This window comes from Coffea arabica, chromosome 4e (genome assembly GCF_036785885.1).
Source record: "Coffea arabica cultivar ET-39 chromosome 4e, Coffea Arabica ET-39 HiFi, whole genome shotgun sequence".
Taxonomy (NCBI): Eukaryota; Viridiplantae; Streptophyta; class Magnoliopsida; order Gentianales; family Rubiaceae; genus Coffea; species Coffea arabica.
In genome coordinates, this window is record NC_092317.1 from 2,467,155 (window position 1) to 2,482,152 (window position 14,998).

General features: G+C 36.9%; 3 protein-coding genes across 4 annotated transcripts; all 3 read right to left on the reverse strand.

Moving 5' to 3' along the window:
* Positions 1 to 1,403: 1,403 nt before the first annotated feature.
* Positions 1,404 to 1,940, reverse strand: LOC140005823 (uncharacterized). Its single transcript, XM_072046783.1, has one exon. It carries the CDS (start codon positions 1,938 to 1,940, stop codon positions 1,404 to 1,406), a length of 537 nt encoding a protein of 178 aa, XP_071902884.1.
* A 1,705-nt stretch (positions 1,941 to 3,645) lies between these two features.
* Positions 3,646 to 7,436, reverse strand: LOC113742257 (ras-related protein Rab7). Its single transcript, XM_072047122.1, has 7 exons — positions 7,095 to 7,436; positions 6,618 to 6,644; positions 6,420 to 6,519; positions 4,970 to 5,116; positions 4,806 to 4,886; positions 4,544 to 4,689; positions 3,646 to 3,946 (listed from the first exon to the last, which is right to left on the reverse strand). Exons 1-7 carry the CDS (start codon positions 7,145 to 7,147, stop codon positions 3,880 to 3,882), a joined length of 621 nt encoding a protein of 206 aa, XP_071903223.1. The 5' UTR covers positions 7,148 to 7,436; the 3' UTR covers positions 3,646 to 3,879.
* An 816-nt stretch (positions 7,437 to 8,252) lies between these two features.
* On the reverse strand, positions 8,253 to 14,605 carry LOC113742256 (proline-rich receptor-like protein kinase PERK15). 2 transcript variants are annotated; one of them, XM_072047124.1, is made up of 9 exons: positions 14,047 to 14,605; positions 12,194 to 12,718; positions 11,590 to 11,676; positions 11,427 to 11,497; positions 10,605 to 10,681; positions 10,267 to 10,414; positions 9,259 to 9,420; positions 8,451 to 8,732; positions 8,253 to 8,286 (listed from the first exon to the last, which is right to left on the reverse strand). In XM_072047124.1, the coding sequence occupies exons 1-8, from the start codon at positions 14,366 to 14,368 to the stop codon at positions 8,460 to 8,462; spliced, it is 1,665 nt and encodes a 554-aa protein (XP_071903225.1). In that variant the 5' UTR covers positions 14,369 to 14,605; the 3' UTR covers positions 8,253 to 8,286; positions 8,451 to 8,459. The 2 variants fall into 2 exon arrangements, with proteins under 2 accessions (XP_071903225.1, XP_071903224.1); XM_072047123.1 differs by lacking the exon at positions 8,253 to 8,286 and having other exon boundaries at positions 8,322 to 8,732.
* Between the last annotated feature and the right edge of the window lie 393 nt (positions 14,606 to 14,998).

Here is a 14,998-nt window from a genome sequence, read left to right on the forward strand (position 1 = left end):
CAATGCTGCTTCTTAAAGTGTTCCGCCCAGTGGAGAGCAAAGCCGAGAATGACTAACAAATTAAATTTTCTTGAGGGGTATAATTTCAGAAATCTCCCCTGAGGTTTCTAACAATTTCACTGCCTGTCACTAAGGTTTTAAAAATATTACTAACCTCCCCAAAATCAAGAGATTTAGCCCAATTCAAAAAAAAAAAAGCAATAATAAAAAATAATTTTAGATGTGAGAAGATTTTTTATACCAAAAATGCCCCTCAACTAGTATACTAATTAGATTAAATATTTGATCTGATTTGTTAATTTATATATGGGGCCATTACTACATATGGTCAATAAAAAATTTTCGTCAGTCATGACAAAAAATAACAACTTTCAAAATTTAACAAAACAGTTTTTTTTTCATACCTTAAGATTCTTGCTATTACCACAATTTTTTAAAAAAAAATAGCCCAATTGAAAACTCTTTATATTTGATTCCTTTTATTTATCAAATACATAAATTGAAAAAATGATGCCTAGTATTGGATTCCTCTTTTTATGCCAAATTAGATTTTCTTTTTACACTTCAAATTATGGTTAATTTATTTTATAAACGGCTTAATTTTTTCTCATGTCTAGATCCTTTAATTTATCAACTGCATCACATCTAAATTTTTTTATTTGTCAATTATATAAAAAATTTAAAAAGATGCAGCTAATATTGACTCTATTTTTAGATAGCAAATTAATTAACTTTTTACAATCCAAATTATGGTTAATGTAATTAGCAAACATTTAATTCTTTTCCTTCATATAGATTTGTAATTATCCTAAATTATAAGGGCAATAGAGCCATTTAGTCATTTTGTCCTCTTTTTTAAATGCCCATTTTGTCCTCAAACGTTTATTGAAAAGATTTATATTCATATACACACACATATTCAAAATCATCTCTTTTTTTACTTACACCTTCCAAACAATATTAAAATATTTTCTTTTCTTTTCTTTTGGAGCTTAAGGTTGCGTTTGGATTGCATTTTCTAGAATTTTTTGTAAAAAAAAAATTAGTGTAGCGATTTGATGTATTTGAAGAAAAAAAAGTATCAGAAAAATGTGATCACGAAAAACAATACAATTTTCCGGCGAAAAATGACTGTCCAAACAAGGCCTAAAGTATTTCCCATCTTTTCTTTTCTATCCTTAACTCTCAAGTTAGCCATAAGTCTTACAAGATAAAATATTCACAACAAAAGTCAAAACAATGGACCCATGGAAGCAATATATTATACTGAACTTAATCCACGTTCCTGCAATTGCAAACTCGAAAATGATAGGAGTACAAAACTTGGCCTAATACAAGTAAATAAGAAAAAAGAGAAAATAACATGACATCTAACACGAAGTTTCGGCCCAAACCAAGGCTGGTTACACATAACCTTCAGCTAAAATAGGTTTTTCCTCCTCGCTATCGTCATCTACGTTATCAGCCTCACCATCCCTCAATTTCTTTCCAATTTTACCCCTACTCTTCCCTCCAATTTCTAGCCCCCGCAAACCATCAATACAAGCTCCTCCACCCTCGGGCAAAGCGGGCCCGCCAACTACCACCTCATCCACTTTCTCCTCCGCATCTTGCACAGAAACCTCATCACCGGCCACATCCGGCAAACCGCCGCCCTTCTCGGTCTGGCAACCTCCGGGAAAATCATCAACACTGCCTGAAATCCCAACGAGTTCGTCGGAAGAACCTTCAACTTTTGGCCAAGGATCGTTCACGCAACGTCCCTCCGCTCCTTCGTCGTCGGATGAGGCAGAGACGATTGACCGGACGGCGGTGGCGGCTTTTAGAAAGGCTTCCTTGATGGATTCGGGTGGCAATGCACAGTCTTCGAGGCCGGCGTCTTCCAGCCTGGGTGGCATTATTTTACCTAAAAGCCCTCCTACTTCCTCTGTCGCTTCCATTTGTCGGCTGATTTTTGAGGAGCCCCGCCGCTCTCAATGGGAAAGATAAAGTACTCGTACTCGTTATGTCGGTAAACCTTTTTAGCTACGAAGATTGGGGCCTCACTGCAGTGTCCTATTTCCTACTTTGACCCCGGATATGATGGGCCGTTAAGTGGATAACCGTAGGGGTGAGTCGGTCAATTTACCGCAGAGGCTGCTAACATGGGGTCGGTTTGTTCGCCGCTGCATTGCGTTTTCTTTGATTTTTCGGAAAATTTCCTTTCCTTGTCCGGCTCTGGCATGCGCAAGACGACTAACATTCAGCCCAAATTTGTAGAGACGAATAACTTGTAACCACACAAAAAAGGCTGAAACCACGGAAGATCAATCTCCAACATACAAATTGGAGGCAGCATAATGAGTGATCTAATAATCTGAAATCAGCAACGACCCCCCTCCCAAAAAAAAAAAAAGAATCCCACTCAGGATGTCGGGATGATTAACAATTTGTTAACCTTACAAGAGTAATTCTCTTTCAAAAACCAAAAAAAAAAAAAAAAAAAAAAATCGATTTGGAGCAGACCGATTGCAAGCAAATTAATTCTCAAATATCCTCTTAATTCTCTCAACAAACACATAAAAGAATGTTATGATTATGTTTTAAGTTGGTTGAGCAATTCCTTCTAAAATACCCTCCAATGTTCGGTTTATGGTCGAAGTTTGGGCTTCGAATTCTCTGCTCCCGAGGTAGTCTTTACTCTTTATCCCTTTTGTCCTTTATTTGTACAGCTGCCACTTGTTTCTAACCTTTTGTTAATCTAAACTTAAATAAATCGATAATAATCAGTTTATAAGTTTACTCAAAATCAATTAAAACAGATAATTCAAAATTTTTTTATTTTCTTTTTAACAAAAAAGAGTCTTATTAATCATAAACATAGAAATCAACTAAAACTCTTCTTTATTTTTTACCCCAAATCAACAAGACTCTTTTTTGTTAAAAAGAAAATTAAAAAAAATTGAGTTATCTGTTTTAATTGATTTTGAGCAAATTTGTAAACCGATTATTATCAATTTATTTGAATTTGGGTTAACAAAAGGCTAGAAACACGTGGTAGCTGTACAAATAAGAGACAGAGGGAACAAAGACTACTTTGGAGACAAAGGATTGAAGGCTGAAGTTTGTTGATCAATCCCTCCTTTTAATGCCTCTTTTTGTAGAATTTTCCATGCTTCATACAAATTTCGCTATTTATAGTGCCAATCATCAATAGTAATTATACTAATTACAATCGCATTAATACTGTATAAGCCTCAGTTTCGTTTGCTTTAGATTTTCTGAAAATCTGTCTATGATGAGAATCAGCCCTTAGTTAATTATGACTATTAGTTTTTTTATTAATAAAAAATTAATAATCTTAACACAAAAGCAATAAAAAACATCACAAAAAACTCATTATCCAAAATTAGAATCTATAATCAACCGAGAACAAGCCACATTTAACCCCTCCCTAACATAGATAACATCCAAAGGTGGTACCTTATCTTGGATGGTAAATACCAAATAGCAGCAAATATTAGAGATCAGAGGCGTCCCTAAGAAACGCTATTCTCCTCCATTGGAGCATGGAGCGGCGGTTACCTGAAACACTTAAATGGAGGCTATATATTCCCCAAGCACATTCACACAACTAAGCAGAAATTTGTAGTCCACAATCGGAAATGTTTCCAAAACAAATGCATCATATTGTTCACTGACTCGAAGCTGAAGGCAGTATTGTAGTGTACGGAAAGTATGGGCAAACATTAAACCCCATAAATTACACTTTTTGAATTTGATCCAGTACAAAGAGAGAAAAGTCCAATATCATCTAATATCAATAGCTTCCATTTGATTGCAGAATATACGAGTTAGAAATATCAAATGAAAGAAAAAAGAGCCAACTCAGGACCCCATTCAACATTCACATCCTGTCGATCTTTGCTGCTGTCCCCCTGCTACATCAATGGTGTCTGGAAGATATCTGCAAGCATCCAAGAAAAAGACAATTTAGAGGATGCAAGTACTTTAGGAAACTTCGAACAACGCTTATTTCTTTGATTTCCTGCCAATCCATGATTAGATATTTATATAACCTTTCTTTTCTTTGCCAAACAAAATCTGAAGGCAGCTCATCTATACATGGTAGACGTAAGTTATTACATTCTTAAATTCTGACGTTACCCATATACAGTTTGTGGACAAGATTGTTTTCAACAAAGTCTTACCTGTAATAACTTAAGTTTCATATCAACAAGCATGCCAAACATGCAAGTGCAGAAAAAGGAGAAAAAAGAATCAGCAGGAGAGTATGATTTGGATGATTTAGATAGTTAGGAATAAATAACACCTACGGTTATCAGGAAAAAAGTTGAACTAGTGTTGACAAAGGCTAGTTGAGGAAGAAGAAGTACAATTATATATGGTTTTTGTACCAACTATTAGGGAACCACAGAACTCATATATCACGTGGGGACTAGCATCATTTCATCAAGGACCAACAAGAATAGGCTGGCAAACCAATTTCCATACAAACCACACACATGACAGGAGATATTTAAAGTCCATGAATTATACTCACAATTCTTCTTCAGGTTCATTTTTAAGAGCATTCTTGGCTATACACTGAAAAGCTGCTTCCACATTATATCCTTCTTTTGCAGATGTCTCAAAGTAGGGTATGTTTCCCTTAGAAGCACACCATGCCTTTGCTTTCTTTTCGGAAACCTGTCATGAAGAAATTAATATCAGCTCATAATAGTAAATGAACACGAGACAAGCATCCATAACAGTGTGGCAGAGAAAAAATAAAATAACATTAAAGGAAGAAGAAACTGACATACCACTCGACTATTGCCCCCATCAATATCTACCTTGTTTCCCAACACAATAAATGGAAAGTTTTCAGGGTCAGATGGACTGGCCTGAAAATGAATCAAACAGAAAGTTTATTATTAGATCCTATTCTGTTCATAGGCAACTTCAGCAATTGAAGACTGGTACAGACCTGCAGTAAAAATTCCTCCCGCCAGTTGTTAAGATTTTCAAATGATTTCATGACATTAACATCGTACACAAGAACACAACAGTCTGCTCCACGGTAGAAAGCCACCCCAAGGCTCTGGAACCTCTCTTGTCCAGCTGTATCCCATATCTGTAAAGGCAGACATCCACTAGACTGAAACTTCTATTTGACATCATCCAACATCACCTTGAAATAATAAAACTAAGCAGGCTGTTTTGGCACCAATCTATTAAGAGATCTACTGAATTATTCCAACATCAGTAGAATTACATTACACAGTACTTGATAGAATAGCACATACATGTTATTTTCAAACCACAAACTTCTTTTTGGAAGATTGTTAATAACTTCAGCTTCCAATTCTTTACAGAACTACAAATATGCATCACGAACAAACTAAAACGCCGTGCTGCCAACTAATATTGCACAATCTTGATACAAAAGGCTTCTGCTTTATTAGGTCTAAAGAACAATTTCACCACCTTTTATACCACGTCCAAGTAGATTATTTCTCTCATCTTTCTGGTGGATTCCAGCAATTTCACCACTTCAATAGGTCCATGGCCTAAAATAACTTCAGTCTAGGATGCACTGTTAGTTTGTTTTACACGTCAAAGGTAATCATTCCCAAGTAAAAGTGTCAAATTTGGTAGAAGAAGGCTATCATGGATGCATCTCTTAAATTAATCCACGAAGCACTTTCTACCTACACTAGAATAAGGGTAAAAAAGATGCATCGTTGTCCAGATCTTGGGGTCGTCAGTGAAACTAATTAACATCAGGAATTAGTCCTTTCCCTAGAAAGCTATACCCTCCCATATTGACATAATTATTAACTATTTATTGTGTTTAGGTCATGGCACTGTGATATGTATTCAATTATAACCTTTCTGCTTCTGCATAAGCATAATGGTTTTTCTTTTGTAAACCACACAGCATCTGGGGCAATCGAAAGTTATTCTTCACTCCTTAAACGTTTTTCCCAGTAAAAACTGCCAATTAGATTAAGAGAAAAAAGGACCTTGTGGAACTATATAATCTGACTTCCTCTTTTGCTGCTCCTTAAAGTCCAGCACCATACACATTTTGCAAACTCCAGGATTCATGCTTACATTCAGATGTTAAAGTCTCGGAGTATCCTAGCTGGAACTCTGTTCTGCTAATGGATCTAATGAGTCGCATAAATGCTAAGAAATCAAAAGAACTATTATCCCGTTGTAGATGCTGATTCAATTTTCAGAAGGAAAAGGACGCGCAAATAAAAACAATACAATTTGATGCATTAGCTCTTATAGTGCTGAAACAGGTGTACCTTAGAATGTCTGTCCAAATATAACATCATATGGCCAACTTTTATTGTTAATTGCAAAAAAATAAAAATAAAAAAAAATAACAGGAGAACGGAAGTACTGAAGTCTATATAGTCTCAGACCTGCAATGTGTACAATCTATCTTCAAACTGGACTTCTTTTGTCAAGAAGTCAGCTCCAATTGTAGCTTTGTATTGGTTGCTAAACTTACGATTCACATACCTAACAAAAAATTAACGTGTAGTTATTTCTAGCGAAGCAAAACAAACAAACAAACAAACAAATGAAACTAAAAGCATAAAGGTTGTCAAAGGGGATACTGGTTCATCAGAGACGTCTTGCCAACCCTGCCAAGTACACGCAAATCCAAGTCAGTCATGCTTCCATAACCTTTAAACAGATTACTCCACATCAAAAAATTCCTGCTCTCCATTTACCAAAAAGTTGGAAAATTCGTTTTTGTTTTGCATGCAAAAAATCCCACAAAAGAAAAAAAACAATCAAACTTCTGTCTCAGCAACACTCAGATTCTCTATTTCTCCCCCACCTTCGACCTTAAAAATCGTCAGGTTTCATTAACTCTCCTGAATGCCAATTATTTTATATTTTTTTCCTTGGTAGATTTAGATGCCATAAAACCGTAAATGAAATCAACTTCGGAAACCCAAATCACAATTAGGCAGCAATATTCTCCCCTAAACATAAGCCATCATAGAATCACACCAGGATTATGCAAATTTTTTTTTAAAAAAAAAAAAAAAAAAAGAGAAAGAAAGAAAAAAGAAAAGATGGCATACCCGCTATCGCCCAGGATGATGACCTTGAGAAGCATCCGCCTTCTAGAAGCCATAATTTCCAAATAATCTCCTATCTAACAGAAAAATTAGATTGAAGAATTGGATTTTGCGGATTAAGAGTCTTGCGCTCGGACAGGATATTGGGGTAGGAAGACAGAGAAAGTGGAGGACAGTGGACAGAATTTCTGGGATCCAACGATGTAAAGTGAAATTCTTTTTGAGCAGTTCAAAATCCAAAGGAAAGGTAGCCCACAAATGATGTTAAAAAAAAAAAAGAAAAAAAAATGAGTAGTTAAATTCTGATTGATTGGTTGATTAATTGGTAGCGGACAGCGGTCCACAATTTCTCCAGCTTGTACCATCCATCCTAGCATGTGAATTGTGATTGTGATATGTGCATCGGAGCGACGTCGTTCCAACAACACAGCGAGGAAACTGCAGTTGTGCAATCAAGGAGAATCCTTTTCGTATATTCCAATTTCCAAAGGCCACCTCAGCGTTGCATTGCTTTATTTATTCATTTATTATTATTAGTATATTATTTTTTTGGACCCCGGGCTCCTGACCCTCCCGTGACACTGGGCTAACTCCTGGGGCGTTTAAGACTCTTCCAGATTCGCACCACCTGACCAAGGGCTTTGTAATATAATTATTTTTATTATATAATTTATAGTTATGGATTATAGTATGAGGACACGGCAATTTTATTTTAAGCACAAAATGTCTAAAAACTCTTCATGCTTGTCTACCATTTAGGGGTGAAAACACCTAAAAATTAGCAAGGGTTGAGAAGATCAACGGCTAATAAATGAATAAATAAAGCATATGTAATTTTTCTATTTTCGTTATTTTTTTCATGCGGCCGAATGTTAATTGTGGTACTTGCCATGTAAGCCTTGCAGTGCGCCAACAATTTACTTTTCGTGCGCACACATATTTTGAAAGATATTTTGGCTTTGCAGCTATATAACAGCCAGAGTCCGTTTACTCTCCTTCCTGAGGAGGCAGCCTCAACCTTTTTGGGATGCCGTCCATTTTGCTGACATATTTTCACGCCTTCGTGGCCCTTCCAGTCTTCTTTTCCTCGTAAGCCATCATTGCAGTGACCTATTCACAATCCACAACGATAATGGGCTCCCTCCCTTCTGTCGATGTTCATTTTGTATAAGCGTGAAGGAGACAACTTGGTACACTAGAAAACTCTTCCATGTTAGGTACCGTAGGGAATGGGAGTAATGGGTCTTGGATCTTTTGCTAGCCATTAAGATAAATATCAAATGTACAAGAGAAAATCTAGTGAAACATCTGCAAATCTCCAAAGCTATTTCAACTAAAACTTATATATCTGCAGTTTACCTTCATTTTTCAGCTTATTTTCGCATCTCCTGGGATACTTTGTATACCTTCACTGCTCGAAGCAGACGGTTGAAGACCAAAGTCGCTAGTTGGCCCACTGCACTCGCTCAAATTTTGTTCTTCAAATTCTAATGCCATCTTCCTAAATTTCTTCAGTTCCTCTTTGTATTGAGCAGTGTCGAAATCTGAGCTTCCATAAGAATCATATATTGTGCTGTGTCCAGGTTTAATACCTTCATTCAGTTCCTCCAGGGATATGTTTCCTTCTAAAGCTCTAACTATCTGCATGAGAGATTGCCACTTTCATTTCCTCCACAGTGAACATAAATCTTAACCCAAAAATATATATATATATATTGTATAAATCCCAGAACAGAATGATGCCTGCTAAAGTTGTTTTCGAACACTCAATAAAGACAACCCAGCGTATAAAGAAGTAGCTAAAAGTCAGTTAAAGAAGTACAAGAATAGAATAAAGGTCATTCAGACAAGCAAAGACAGAAAATGAGTTTGCCCGGTTCTCAGTCTGAGATAGGATTTCTAATGCAACAAGGAATACATTCCCAAGATGAGAGTCAGAATAGAAAATGCAAAGCGACATTCTTCAGAACCTAAAACTTTCCAATCTAACTTGTATCATATAACTGCATCATATAAGCTAACATCATGAAGGCAGACAGAAACTGGGACTTTTCCCCACATATACTGACAATTAGCACGGAGTTATTTAGCATGCGCAAAAGTGCACACCTAATTAATTGTAACATGCATTTAAAGTTATGGCGTGCTTATAGACTAAGCAGGATACCTGACTCATTCGCGGCCTGCGCCGAGCCAAATGACGCACACAAGCAGCAGCGCATGCAACCATTCGAGCCATCTCAGTGGAGTCATAATCCTTCTGTAACCTTGGGTCAGCTAGTGTGTCAAAGTTGCCGTCATCCAAAGCTTGCGTGAGCAAAGGCCTTGCCTGAAATTGATTTTGAAGCTATGTAAATGCAGAAAGATTTGACAAGGAAGATATTAACCATGTCCAAAGTCACTATGTCCAACATTCAGAGACAAATTCTCCATGTTCTATTCTAGGTATGCTGGTTGGCTGGGCGGTCAAACAAGCAGATGCTGATTGATGCACAAATTAACCACTGTATTGAGCAACCTCATTCACTTCACTGATTTCTACTTGTGAGTTATGGCGCTGTGGGAGAAAGGACAAGGATATCCCCCATAAGTCAACTTTGTGAATTTACCCAGATTATATTCTTGAATTTGACCCTATTTAAAAGTAGTTGCTTCGCATAATTAACATGATAGATTGGATTGTTTTCTGCAAGAGCAAAAGGATGAGCATGATAAAGTTGACTCTGGCAGTCCATTGTTACTGTCATTATTTTCTCATGAATCTCTTTTCATTGACAAATTGACACCATAGAATAACTAAATTGTACAAAGAATTCAGAACGATCTTTAATTTTATTTTTTAGAACATAGTCAATTTTGCGTCCTTTCAACCACACAATTTGACTATAAATGACATCTCAACCTTAAGTTTTTGCACAATAAAATCTAGAAAGAAATTCCCCCAAAAGAAGATGAATTAAGAAAACCGCATCCACACTGATTTCTTTCCATTTGGGACAAGAAGATGCACAAGTACACAGGCGAAGAGAGAACGAGGTTGAAAAAATATGCTAATAAAAAAATAAATCACAGAGAGACATGCTGTCTTACTTCCCTCAACATAGGTAAGAGGATACAGTTACTTTCTCAATGTTCAAATGTTTGAGATTTGTTTAAATTTAAGGTACCATCTTACCCAATCAACAATATTGTCATCAAGGTAGTGTTGAGCTTTATCAATTGGCCGGCGTCCAGTGATCAACTCTAGAATCATGACTCCAAATGAGAAGATATCTGATTTCTCCGTTAGTTTCCCCGTAAGTGCATACTCTGGCGCCAAGTAACTGCAAGTGGTGATACATAGATGCCCTCATGCAAGAATAAGGATTAATTGAGTGCCAGAAAGACAATACCAGAAAACACCAGAGCAAAAAAGACATCGAGAATACAGAGCTCTGAACATTATGCTCAATAGAACTGCAAGTTATACACGCGATGAAAAAGCAACTTTGGTGAACAAAACATAAAACATACCCAAAAGTTCCCATCACGCGGGTGGACACATGAGTATCTGTATCCAAATAGAACCTAGCAAGGCCAAAGTCTGCAACCTAAATAAAGATTTAAGATAAACATCTTATTGATCACAGTGGAACAGTAGATAAACATAAGAAGCACTTGATAAGCATAGTGGATCAACCAGTCAAACAAGCAGATGCTGATTGATGTACAAATTAACCACTGTATTGAGCAACCTCATTCACTTCACTGATTTCTACTTGTGAGTTATGGCAAGGGGAATAGATGGATAGAAGTCTATAACCAAGAACGAATCTGGAATTAAGAGTTTCCTAAGCTACTATATGACAAGCAAAGTTATTGTATTGTACTGAAGTAAAACAGTAGCATCAAGTCTACTTTTACAGAATCTGGATGTTGAAATTCAAAGAGGAAAACCAATTATAATTCAAACAAGAAATTTATCAAGATCAACCCCAATTCCCTTCTTCATTGAAACACACCTAGACTAGGGTATTACAAGATAATGTACAGCTAGCAACTGCTATTTCTTCAAGAGACCAAATTTGAATGTTCTCAACCTTAAGAGGAAAACAGATACATGCAATCTACATATCTGAAGAATATGTAAACTAAAAAGTACACAGTGCATGAGATATCTTCATGTAGAACTGAGGACCACAAAAACGAGAAGTGAAAAAATCTGTTTGATACTGCAGCTATGTTTTACTTTGTAATTCAAAATGCTTCACAAGCTTATTTATCTGCATTGATATTTACCAAAAAGAATTACATTAACATACTCAGAATAGAATATGCAAACATCTAGAATTCCACCTTTGCCTCAAAATCATCATCAAGAAGAATATTAGCAGCCTTGATATCCCGATGTATGATTTTAGGGTGACCTGCAAGTTCAAATGAAAACTAGCATCACTGAATACCATTTCTGAGGGGAAAAAATTGTTGAAAGAGGTTACGATATGCCAAAGAAACTCACAATCCTCATGCAAGTATGCCAATCCTTTTGCAGAGCCCAAAGCAATTTTCATCCGATTTGCCCAATTTATAGGAAGATGATCTTTCCCTGAATTGTTAATCTTCTCTATGAGAAATAGAAGGGGGGAAGAAGGGGGGGGGGGGAAGGAAAATGAAGACTTTCTTGAAACATCAAGCAATGTTACTGTGGTAATATCTGCCAAAATCTTTCAACAACAAATAGTGAAATTCTGGTCTCTCATCCTATTTAATCAGATATCTATATTATATTACAGAATTCATTCTAATGGTATCCAAGAAGTCTTTCAGAAGAAGCATGGTATAAAAAAGGAGCCGGGAGACCAATTTTTAAAAAAGGTACTGCCCTAATGTCAACCAGCATTTTTTGTTGTGCTCTTGTCCTAATATACATTAATTTATTAGTGGATTAGTTTACAGAACAAGTGAACCAAACTTTGCGCACATGCTATGAAGAAAAATATTTTTGTGCTCTGAGCATGAAAGGTAAAGATCCTTGCGTGCATTGTTGTCTGCAGCCTGCAGTTCTAGCTTTTAGCAGCTACTTACGCACATAGACAAGCAGTGTTAGCTACTTCAAAACTAACCATGTAAATGGAACTCCAAGGTTTTGTTTGGAACAAATTCATATACTAGCAATCTCTGATCGCCTGAAATACAGTACCCAACCAGTGAAACAAGATGTTTGTGATGAACATGACTTATAGTCTCAACTTCTGCCCGAAATTCACGTTCCCCTTGTCCACTTCCAACTTTCAGTTTCTTGATAGCAACATGTTTCCCATTATGAAGAACTCCCTTATATACATATCCAAAACCACCTTCACCAAGAAGATTGGTGATGGAGAAACTGTCTGTAGCAAGAGCTAATTCTCCGTAGCTAAATGTCATTTTGATAATACCTATACGACTATCAGGGGATAATCGTTGGGGTTGCTTCTCAGAATTCAAGCTGCTGGCCACAGAGGGTGGAGGTGGTGGAGTAGAACCATCTGAAAAATTTGATAGAATGCCATGCGGTGGAGTAGGAGATAGCATCCCAACTATATTGCTTGCTGGCGGAGGAGGAGTATTTTGTTGCCACTGAGGCAGTGGACGAATAAAAGAATCACCTAAGAAAGCAATGGTCATATTAAAATGCAATCTTCTCGTACCCAAAACTAAAAGGAACACAAAATTGCACTGTCATCTTTCCTGAATTTTGTAAAAGAATGCTTGTGCTTATCTCAAAAGGAGAAAGGGTACTCCAATCATATGTAGAGCAATGTAACATTATAAATTAGCACCATGCCAGAAGGAAACATCTCTTAAGTGGCTGTGATAAAGCTCCGGATCATACAGAATAGCACATTTTCAGTTCAAGTTAGTTCAGATACCAAGAAAACTGAAATCTACATATTGAGTGACATCTTCTAACTACGGAGAATTGCAGAATGCGCGCCAACAACTAAACCTGAGACCTGAACAAGAACAAGAAAGTTGAGGTCCAAAAACAGTGTTGAAGTAGCAGACTGAGTTCTGTTTACCACTGTGCATAATTTCAAGTATTGAAAATATCATGTAGAAGCTTTGTACATGCACAGTTTCTAGAAATGATTGAGGTGCAACTTCAAGAATATTAACCTCCTGATTGATAAATGAATCCATTGTTTGAGTTTAAAATACTTTCTTAACCACAGCTTGACGTGGATATAAGACACATAGTACGATACATGTTCGTGAATGCTAATATTCATGGACCGAGGGTAATATGGACACCAGGAAAGCTAATTCACTTGACTCAAATGATGGTAATTAACCAAACCTAATGGTTACTAAAAATCTTTTACCTCTCAAACAAAGCGACCTCCATTGCAACTTTTTCCACAAAATAAGAAGTTATCGAGAATTTAAAATTGTCCAAACCAGACCTTCGGATAACATAAAAATCAACAAAATTGGGAAGGGTGGGAGGCAAGTAATAGCAAAAGTTAACAAATTTACAGCAGTATTTTAGCACCACTACATGATTACAATGCGCTCTACTCACGAATCGTAATGCAATTTAGAATTAAGAACACCCTAAAAGCCAAATGACTAAAATTACTATTCGCCTGAATCTAAAAATAGCCACTTGAGGATTTTCTATTTAGCGCCAGCATAGAATTCTACACGCAGTTTTCATGTGGATATGCATTTAAAAGTCCAAATCACAAAAAATAAATAATTTATATTAAACCAAGCACCAGAATTTAAAAAAATAAAATCAAAATGTATTCTACTGAAGCATTAAATGAAAAAAGTGTACGTAGGACCAACAGACAAATAATAGCTATAATAAATTCAACAAAGAAAAGCCAAACCCACCCCCCACCCCCCCCAATAAACCCAATGAAATATAAATATGGAGGCTTTTTTAACCAAAAAGTAGTATACTGAGAAAACGATTCAAAGATCACACCTTTGGGGTCTGGTGGATGACGCCTCTTCCTCCGCTTATACCAGATGAGGAAAATGCCCACGAAAACAAGCACAATCGCTCCTCCTATCCCAATCCCCACTCCCAGCGCTACTAGTGTAGTACGATTACTACCCTGTCCCGGTGGCGCAGGAGGGTTCAGCGCTGCATTCCCATTCCCCGGAGATGAAGGAGAGTTCAGAGCTGACGACGGCCCGGTAGCATTGGTTGTGCCGCCAACCGGAGGCGAGGGAGTAGTCGTGTCATTTCCTGGCGGAAACGATGACGCCGGGGGCGCAGCACCACCCGCAGGCAGAGAAGACATCTTCGCTGACTTTACAGACTACTGTAATTGTTACTACTATTACTGTAAAGGAGAGGTGTTCAACACAGCGGCAATGTGAAGAAGGTGTGAGGAAACCAGTGAAATGGGAAGTGATTAAACGACACCGTTTGAGTGCCAGAAAGAAGGCAAGAGAATCCGAAAATGACGATGTCTAAATTCTCTCTTTGGAAACATCGTTGTCTACAAATCCCGTTCTTCTGTCTGCTGTAATAAATTTACTGCTTCCGTTTTTCGCGTCGGACGCTTGTAAAATGTAAGGATCCTCGTCCTCGCCCTCCGACGAGGAAGTACATAATTCGCACGTGCAATTTCGTAGTAGCACGTGATGGGTCGCTCCTGTAAATATGCGTTAAACCATCTTTTTCCTTTTTGGTTTTTGCCTCTCAGAAAATCAAACTAAATCGGTAAATCCCATGCATGTGTTGCGAAAGAGTGTGTTTGGGTAGTAGATTATTTTAGATAGTTTTTTTAAAAAATATTGTAATATATTTTTTGATATAATGTATGTAAAATAAAAATATTTAAAAAATATGTTGATAATGCAAATAAATAAATTTATGAAAATAATATACTAGCCAAACAAAAGTTTGGATAGGAACTATTTGCTCA